The sequence below is a fragment of the Miniopterus natalensis genome, chromosome 7 (assembly GCF_054644295.1).
Source record: "Miniopterus natalensis isolate mMinNat1 chromosome 7, mMinNat1.hap1, whole genome shotgun sequence".
In the NCBI taxonomy this organism is placed as follows: domain Eukaryota; kingdom Metazoa; phylum Chordata; class Mammalia; order Chiroptera; family Miniopteridae; genus Miniopterus; species Miniopterus natalensis.
Genome location: NC_142087.1, coordinates 67,870,196 through 67,880,054, shown reverse-complemented (window position 1 = coordinate 67,880,054; position 9,859 = coordinate 67,870,196). Strand labels below are relative to the sequence as shown.

At 43.9% G+C, this 9,859-nt stretch overlaps 1 protein-coding gene across 1 annotated transcript; it reads right to left on the bottom strand.

Moving 5' to 3' along the window:
• Window positions 1-1,522: 1,522 nt before the first annotated feature.
• Window positions 1,523-8,894, bottom strand: ST8SIA3 (ST8 alpha-N-acetyl-neuraminide alpha-2,8-sialyltransferase 3). Its single transcript, XM_016223499.2, has 4 exons — window positions 8,716-8,894; window positions 7,247-7,366; window positions 4,270-4,827; window positions 1,523-1,805 (listed from the first exon to the last, which is right to left on the bottom strand). The coding sequence occupies exons 1-4, from the start codon at window positions 8,892-8,894 to the stop codon at window positions 1,523-1,525; spliced, it is 1,140 nt and encodes a 379-aa protein (XP_016078985.1).
• Window positions 8,895-9,859: the final 965 nt, after the last annotated feature.

Here is a 9,859-nt window from a genome sequence, read left to right as displayed (position 1 = left end):
GCATTTGGAAAGAAGAAATTCTTATTAAAATTTAACATCAACTTGGCCAGACTTGGGGCTGAATTGGAAGAACAAAGTGCTGCTCAGTGAAAAGCCAGGGAGGGAAGTGATGTGGTTTCTACTTCTAAGGCTGAAATAATGAAAAAGAGAATGGCTCACTTATTCCTTCATGGCAGGTCTACACATCTCAAATTCCAAGAGTTATTTAGTATCCCATCTTGCCACTACACAATGGCTTTTCCTTTTGAAATGCTTAATTTGTAGATGTATAGATCTGATCTCAGTGGAAAAGGGGAATATCCAGTGTCTACAATTGTCTTGAAGAGAGCAAATGTTTCTGGAGCAGTGCTGGTGGACACAATGATAGTGAAGGTGACCTCACTGAGCACTAGTCACATGAGGGCCTGGCCTGGCCAACCTTGAAGCTTCTATTCTGCTCGAATCCTGCTGCTTCTCAAAGGCTCTGAACGGGCAACATGTTTACAACACTTTAGGCTATATGGGATCCATAACAACTTCTAAGCGTTCTTCTTCTTTCTCTTTATGACCCAGGCTCTTAAGCTGATTCATTGCATCTATATTCTGAGAGAATTCCCAGCCCAGTGCTTGAGCTGGGGGTTGGGGAGGCACTAAACCCAGGCTGGAATGCCCTTGCAGATGTGGCCACAGAATGATTTGCCATAATGGCACTCATGTCAAGTGGCCATTCCACCCAAGACATAGGCTTTCTTTGTGATAGTGGAAGACACACTGCATTATATGACACTCACACACAGGGACCAGTCTGCTGTAGAATAACTGTCTGGACTAGTGAGAACTTCCTAAAGGCATTTCTTATCAAAGTAATCATAAGAAGATCCATCATGATTTGCTCTGTTTGTCATGAAACGTCAAAGTTGCCCAGAGCCTTGAACGCAAAAAAATACAGATGCAACACATACAAGCAAAGCTAATTCACTATGATTCCTAGCAAATTATTAAACTCCATGGCAGTGGGGGAAGGAGGGCGTGGTTGTAGGGAGAGACAAAGAGATAGAGGGAGAGAGGGGAAGGGGGGGATAGAGAGGGAGAAATGAGATATGCAAACCAATTTTTTACATTTCCATTTTGAAGAGCCCAATCCCATACAAGAAAAATGAAATTCTGCCCAAGTAGACTAGAGGCCTCCCATTATGAAGACTATATCTGAGCAAAGCTGCAGATACTCTAGCTCTAGTCCTCATAAAAAACAGGAGGCAGTTTATTATTAAAATACAAACATGAAAATACTTCAAACCATTTCATTAGCAGCATGGTTCCAAATGCAACATTCCCTTTATCAATCAAGTTTTAATCATGTGGTTTCAATGCATATGTCCTGCCAAGACCCTAAAAGAACAGTACAAAAGAGGGAGAAGACATCTTTCCTTTTAAATGGCAGACAGTCCTTATAAGAAATTCTCTAGGGTTCTATTCTGATGACTACTCAGTTGGATTTGGGGCACTTTTAAAGCCACCATTTGGCACTTTCTGTTCGGAGTTCTTAGGCACAGTGTGACAGAGTCAGCTTGGTGAGCCCTTCCCCATGCATTCGGTACAGCAGCTGAAACTCAGCAGGCAGCTGGTGGGACTCCTGCCACTTGGTGGTAAATTTAGTTCCTTTTTTGTCATAGTAATGGTATGGAAGATCTTCCCTTGTGTTGGGGTCAAATCCAAAAGGCCAAAATCCATACAAGTGGATCTCTTCACATATTGCTGATGCAAGGGTGTACATGAGAATACCTGTGCTCAGCCGTTTGGGTGACAAATGTTTGTTTTTCCAGTACCTGTGGAACAATAAGTATAGGTGGATTCAGAGGCCAGTGTTGAAGGTTTCAATCAGAGAGGTCATTTGACTGTCTGGGAGGTCAGTTTGTTCAAGCTACTCTGATAGTACTTGCTTTGAATCTATCTTTTAGACCATAAGACACCTCTGGGCAGGACCACATATATATTTTGTGAGACCAAGTGAGAAATGAAAATGTGGGTTGTAGCAGATTATTAAACCAGGAGCCATGCCCTTCTAAGAACGGGCTTCTGTGTGAGACACAGGTGGCATATGTTTGAAGCCAGCTCTGCCTCTGGGTTGCCCTAGAGAGTGGTGGCTCTGACACATTGGTGACACCACAGAGGCCCACCAATGAGAATGACTGTGCTTCTCCTACACAAAGGGGCCTTGGGAGTGGGGAGGGGGTTGTTTACTCTAAAGGGACCTGTGTCACTTCCTTACCCAAACCTAGAGATTAAACCTTTCTTCTTGGGCTTGGCAAGATTGTAGGGCCTTATTTTTTAATACCCTCTTATAAAAAATCATATTCCCTGCTCCTTTGTTTTCTAACTAGGGCTTCCCAAGTCCTTCTTTACCATGTCAGGACCTAAGGAAAGTATTTATACACTTTCTGAATTAAAAAAAGCTAAATTATGGTTGTTGTTCCTTCCATACTTAGTATTTTGAAGCCTACTTTCCAACACTGCCAAATATTTGAGACTGCTGTGTGTGTGTGTGTGTGTGTGTGTTTGTGTGTTCTCATTGGCTGTGTGGGCAGAATTAAACTGTTCATGAATCAGTTTTCTATGGACTGTATTTCCTTCAAGTTTTTATTGAACCCAGGTGCTTGGTTCAAGCCTGCGTGGCTGTGGGACACTATGGCTAACACTTTGGGCCTTCTGAAAGGTTGGGGGCAGGGTAGGCCACAAAGGCCAATTTCTTGAAGTTTCTGAGCATATACAGTTCCTTCACTACTTGAAGGCTTTTAAGAAAATCCTTTCCCATTCCAGTTGAAATGTAAACATTCAGTCTTGGTTTTAATATTCTAACTTAGGAGTTAGAATGACTGGTGGCAATACAGCTGAATTTAAATAGAGCAAGAGGGGAGCAAAATGATGAGGTCAGAAGATCACAGGAGAGGCCAGCTTCTCATTCTGGGTCTGCCCTTTTGTGGACAGTGACGCTGGGTAAATAACTCCTATTCTTTGTACCTTAGTCCACCTTTAAACTTAGGAGTTGGGAGGCATTACCTCTTAAAAAGGCAACCATAGAACCTGGGAAACTGGGACAGTCCCAGTTTTTGTCTGTTGTCTTCCTCGTAATGATTACTAACATCCTCTCTCCCTCAAAGAAACGTTTCCATTTGGACTAAATGATGATGTCACCCTACCTGTTAGATACATACCAGTTTGTCAGACAACGATTCTTCCTTCTATGAGAGGTCAACTAAACAGATCTTAAATTTGGAAGACTTTAGAGGACTACCAGATGGGAAAAATCTACTATGAGATAAAAATCTTTGGAATTCCCTGTTTTCACCAGGCCTCCCAGAACCCACTGTAACTTGTAATATCTGGACAGTAAGTTAGGACATTTGGGCTCCTTGCATATGGGGAAATTAGAGTTGAGGCAATTTGTTCAGATGATTTAAAGAAAAAAAAATCCTACAACTAATCTTGCTCTATAAAATGCCCCTGGATTAGTGGTTTCCAATTCTGACTGCATATTAGAATCATCTGGGGAGTTATAAAGATATAGCAAGTGCCATCTCCTACCCTCCTCCTCCACCAGACAAATTACAATAGAATCTCTTAAAATAGAGCCCAGGCAACAGTATTTTAAAAAGTTATCCAAGTGATTCTAATGTACAGCCAGAGTTAAGACTCATCAGACTAGACGAAAATATTGCATTTCTGGTCAATCTGTCCATCAAATTACAAGGGATAACAATGAGCTCATAAAATACTATTCACATATTCTGGCACTGAAATCCAAAATTACAAAGACAGATTATGCAATTTATGATTTTTCTAGGTGTTTGTCTAATTTTGGACATCTATAAAAGAACCTAATTATCAAATAGAGAACATTTTAAGGCAATTCCATCTTTAAAAAAATGCTTGATTTGTTTAATTTAGCAGTTGGCTTTATTGGGACATAGCTATCCATTTAAAGAAAATTCTTAATCTTTAATGATTTTCATGACTGCTCGTGGGGGTTTCCACTAAGGTAGAGGACAGAGAATAGAGAGATGAGGCTGGTGAACCACCAATTCCCCCATTTGACACTTGATGACCAACTAGGGGTAGGAGATTGAACTTCTTACCTAGAATGGTTCATCCATTCATTACAAAACATAGGAGTTTGCGCTAAAATACTAAGCTAACCACAACAACTAACTAGATAGCTCCCACTCCCAAGAGATTACAATATTGATTTGCCATCTGGTGGGGTATGAGTTAAAGGCAATAAAATATACACACCTGTTGACATGTTGCATTATATTCCCAGGCCAAGCCAATTGGACCTTTAACTGACCTCTGTGTTCAACAAAGAAGTCAACTAATGTCCTGGTAACAGTTGCTGAAGTGTGGAAGAAAAATGCAGGGATCCAAAGAATGGCCCCATCGAGCTTTTTTAAACTGAGGAAAAAGTTGTTACGGTCCTGAATGGTCAAAAGATTGTTGTAATATTTTTCCAGGATGCTGGGGTTGAAGGTGGTAAGGTTGGTTTTCCTTCCAACATCTCTTTGGAAAGCCTCCGTAGGGGCGAAATTGCAACGAAAAACAAAATCTGACTTATCTATTTCTTGTCCACACCGGCTCCCTGTCAGGATCCCACTATTTCCAACCACAGCACAGATATTATAATGCTTATTCACAATGGGTGACACTTCTGGAAGCAGTGATCGGAAGTTATTGCTAATAGAGAAAACATATTTATGGTTGGAATAATCATAGTGCATCAGTTGTCCGATCCGAACACTATTCTTGGTCAAAGAAAAATTTTTTATTACATCGACATGCTGAAGAATTTCTTGCCTAAAATAAAAAGAAATTCATTAAATGCATCCCATTCAAAATTGATTTTCCATCTTATGTCTTATGCTGCCATTTCATTCAGACAATAATCATAGGCACAATGAATCCAAGAAAGATTATACATTCATAATAACTGTGGTTGTTGTGGGGAGACTGTTTCAGAACCTACAGATGTGTTACTCTCTCAGTCAAGTTGTGTGTTTAATACTTCAAGTCTTGTAACTGTTATAACTTACAGCTGTAGCTGCCATTCTTTGGTTTTCTGCTCTACATGAAGAGCGTATTTGATTAAGGAAAAGGCACAGGCCAAACTGTGTCAGAAAATACAGGGAGACAATTTACAAAGGCCTCAAAAAGCTCACATTAATGCACAAATATTGGTGACTTAGAGTCTGTTACTGGGGACTACTTGTTTGCTGTTGGACTGCAGTGTTCAAGAAATATCAGATATCACTGGTGTCCAAATAAGAGCCAAATAGATATGAGTCAGTATGGTACTATCTATTATTAAAATATGAAAATGATAATGGCAGTGGGTGTAGTTGAATATTTAATAGAAATGAGATGATAATCTCATTAAGGTCCTTTGAATAATGAAACAGGAATATTTTTCTACTTGATTATATAGAAACACAATTTAGTTGGAGATACCTAATCCTCAGAAAAAGAGGCTATTGTAAATACTGAAAAAGTGTATACTGAGAATTCAAATAAACAAGGCAAGGGTGATACTTAGTACTAATTTCAGGTTGCTTTCATGTTGAGCTTTAAGTAAAATTAAGCATCTCTTAAAGTCTCAGCTATTTAAATTATTTAAAAGAGACTAGTAACATGTTACTTTGCTATTAGATTCTCCAGTTCTAAGAAATCACATTGAATTTTCTGTACATTTTGCAATAAAAAATAGGATTAAAACTAAATGCTTTGCACATCATTGCTTTACCTAGAATTTTAAAAAATTACTTCATTTGTCAAAGTATAGAGCAGCATTAATACAAAACTGAAAGTTTTAATACAAAACTTCCAAAGTTACCAATACTGTTCTTTACAAGCTGTTCCAAAGGTAAAAGTAAGTTTAAAATGATTCTGGGAAAATTAAAGATTACCTAATACATGGATTGAAAGGAGGGAGTTTTGAGAAAGAAATATTTTTCTGGCTGGTTATTTGGGTCACATGGCCTAGTATGGGAAGAATATTTTTATTGAATAAGAAATATGTTTTGGGAAAAGGTATGACGTGTTGTACCCATTAAAGTTTTCCAGGTTTTCTATAAAATTAATATTGGATTAAAAACCTAATAGTTAAAAAGGCACTTCCTGGGTTTTAGAATTAATTATTGTCATAGACTAATTTCTAATTAAACAGTGGTTTAAAAGTTTTAATCATGATCACATGATTATGTAAAAAAAGTATGTCAACTTTTTAAGTAACATTTTCATGACAGCATGGATATCTACTAAATTTGTTTTAATTCTGTCATTAAAATAAAAAAGAGAGAGGGCAATAACTAGAAATGCTATGACCAAAACACAATCTCCTAAATAGATTGGTAACATATGTATTTAAAATAAGTATTCACACCCCTAATGAATACACTAGATGGCCTACATTCCATTTAGCAGCATAACCCCACCAAGAAGGGAGGAGTAATGACTTACCTGGGGTGCTAAAAGTAGACCAGAATCACTGAGGAGAATAAATAAATTTGAATAAATCTAATCCTTCCTCCCCACCTCAAAAACAAAAACAACCTAAAACCCAAAACCAAAACCTCAACTGCTAACTCCCATCCCACCCCTCATCAACTCCTTCATGTATAAAGAAGGCTGCTACTGACAACTAATAAGAATGATGTTGGGTAGCTTTTACAATCTATTAAAAGCTGTCAAGGTTTAATGAAAACAAACAGGCAAAACCAAAACAAAACCATACTTAAGTACCTGCATATATTGGGGCCAAGATTTTCATAGTAATTTGACAGGGATGGATCATAGTATTTTCTCTGTGTTTCAATGAGATAATACTATTTTATTAAAAAATTTTTTTTCAGTAGGGGAATGAAAATGCATTGGGTAGTCTTTTTACAATTAACTTTTTTAAAAAAATAGATGGCTTTGGCAGTATTAGCCATGCATGTTAACTATATGGTGCTCAACTAAGACCAAGTTAGGGAGGATATTGGAAATATATTTTTTCTTCCATTCAAATTGGTCTTCCTGACTATTTTATTTTATGAGAGCGCACTGCATACATAAAAAAGGGTTACCAGCCAGCCTTTGTATAGTCAGGCCAAGAAGACAATGCAGATATATCTCAGGGCTGGGGACAGAATTTTGTTGTTTTGGATTATTTTGTTCTGTTTTCTTTTTTGAGCTCCAGAATTCAAAAACACTTTTGGACCTTCCCCCGCTACCCTACCTTTGATGTAAAAACGCTGTCCGATTAAATGTCCACTTAGGTTTCTCTTGGAGTTCGTGGGTCAGAGAATTCGTAATGGGCACAAATGACGGATTTAGAAACTTCAGCGCAAACTGTGACCTGGAGAGGAGCGTGGGCACACAAACATGCTGGCCTCAGCTGGGGGGAAGCCAAGCTGGCCATTAACGTCCGCGCGGGGCGGGGCCGCTGGCGCACGCTCAGGCTCCGTCCCACCCCGAGCCCCCTGTCATTTGGCTCACCCTCTGCCCCCCCTCCCCCGCCACACACACCCGGGAGGAAGAAAAACAGCCAGGGAACCCCGTCTCCATTGTCCATCCCTCAGGGTGCGGGAGACCATAAAATGGCCGTCTCGCGGAGAGGAGAGCCGGGCTGCAGCCGGCGCGCCGCTCGAGCCGGGCGCGTGGTGAGGACCAGGAGTCAGCACCGCGGACAGCGGCCGCGCCCGGCGAGCGGGTGCCCGGGCGAATTGATTTTTTCAGAAAGGGCGAGAAACCGGAGACCTAGGGGAAGGCTAGGGGTGGCTTCTGCCTTAACCTCTTCCTTCCCGGAGCTTAGGTCTGAATTCTTCCCCTGTCTTCTGACTGGGGACCCCAGAAGCTACCGGCCCGCCCTGCTCTTCTACCCAAGTGGGGCTGCTTTAGGGTTTGCACCTCTGGCCCAGCTGGGACCACAGCATCGCAGCTTGAATTTGCCAGCCGCCCTTCGGGAGGCCCTGCTGTGAGAGCTCGTAGGGGGGTCAAAGGTAGGGGCAGGGGTTCCCCATAAGCTGCGCCAAGCTGCGCCTGGAGCCTGCCCCCTGCCCAGTCCAGCCTTGCTCCAGGCTGTGGCTTAGACTTGGGACGAGGGGGGGAGGCCCTTAGGAGCGCGGGGGAATTGCAGAAATCCCGGAAAACGGGGGGTGTGGGGGGCTGGCGGCCTGGGTGAAAGGATCGAGGTAGAATGCCCCAGGGGCTTGGTAAGAATAGACCCGCACAACATTTGATGTGAGGGAGGGGAGTGGAGGAGGCTGCACGGGGAGTGAGGCGCCTGCGCCATTAAAGTGCCTCTGGATCGCCCAGAGCCCAGCCTGGAGCCCTTGGACAGGGCCCAGGAAAGGCGCTCACCTCCCACACATCCATCTCCCGGTTCACCTCCCCTTCCCAAGCGCTCACACTGCTGCTCTCTCCACCATCATTCTCCTTAAACCCTGCCCTCATTTTGGAAATGTGGAGGGGGAGTCGAGGAAGCATAGGAGAAATGCAATCACATCGATTGGTACAACGGAGTTTAGGGGCTTTGGGTTTAAATAAATAAAATAAGGGAGGAGGGAGGGAGAACCGGAGAGAGGAATGGAAGGACCACACAGTTTATTGCCCAAAGTATCTAGGAGAACCCCAACCCCCCCCTCATCGCCCTCCCCCACACCCCATAAACCAGATGCCCGAGGGAGCTCGGAGGCCCTCACTCACCGGAATCCCGCGTGGAGCATGTACATTCGGGGCGCCCCCGGGCTGGCGTACTTGGAAGTGGTGAAGATGTTCTCCTTTTTCAGGGACACGTAGCTGATGAGCGATAAGATCAGCAGGGCAACACTGAGCATGACCAGCCCCAGCACGCTGGCGACCCGGGCCATTTTGCAGTTTCTCATCCCGGGCTGGGCTGGGATCAGGAACCTCGGGGAAATCGGTCCATTGAGCAGCCAGCAGCTCGCTGGCGCGTCAGGGTGTTTGAGTGCGTGTGTGTTCGCGCGCGTCAGCGCGTGTGGCGGGGGAGGGGACCGGGCCACGGAGCCGCGGAGCCACGGGGGCAGGGGGGAGGTGTGCGGGCGGGCCGGGGCCCCCGAGAGAAGTGGGACCCCCAAGGCCGGGGCAGGCGGGCCCGAGGCTGAGCGGGAAGATGGAGGGTCTGCGTTGCGGCGCCGAGATGGAGTGCGCTGCGCTGTGCGTCTCCGGCTGCGGGCTCAGGCTCCCCCGCGCGTTTCCAGCGAGGCTGCCATCTCCTCCGCCGCCTGCAAGATAAATGTGATTGGAATAATGTTACAGTTCGATCTAAGCACAGGATTTAATTAATGAACTCTAATCTCCCAAATAACCGGGGGGAGGGGCGGGGGAAGGAGAAGAGTAGGGGAATTGGCAGAGGCAGGGGAATCGAGGCTGGAAGGCTGCAGCCCCGTCAACAGCCTCCAGCTGAGGGGTGCACGTGAGGAGGTGGCTGTGGGTAGACAGAGGCCCAAACTTAGTTGAACGGTCCATTCGTTACTTTATAAATATATCACAGAATAGACAAATAACTGGATTTGCTGTCCTGAAGGATACACACCAGCTGGGTGCTTCTGAGATGCAGGGAGAGTAGTTTTAGGAAGGCAGGCATCTGAAAGCTGCTCTCCTCCCTGTGGAGCCACTGCCCTAGGCCCCACGCGGTAGCACCTTCCCCTGATCCCCAGCAAAGAAGGACTGACCAAGGGCTGCCCCAGCCTACCTTGGAGTACTTAAAACCTCCTTGGGATTTTCCAGAATCTCTCATCTGCCTCCTATGCTTACTATATACTTTGCTCCTCTCCAAAAGATAGGTAGTTCTGGCATCCTCTCCTTTGTCCACAGCCCAGCAGTCCCA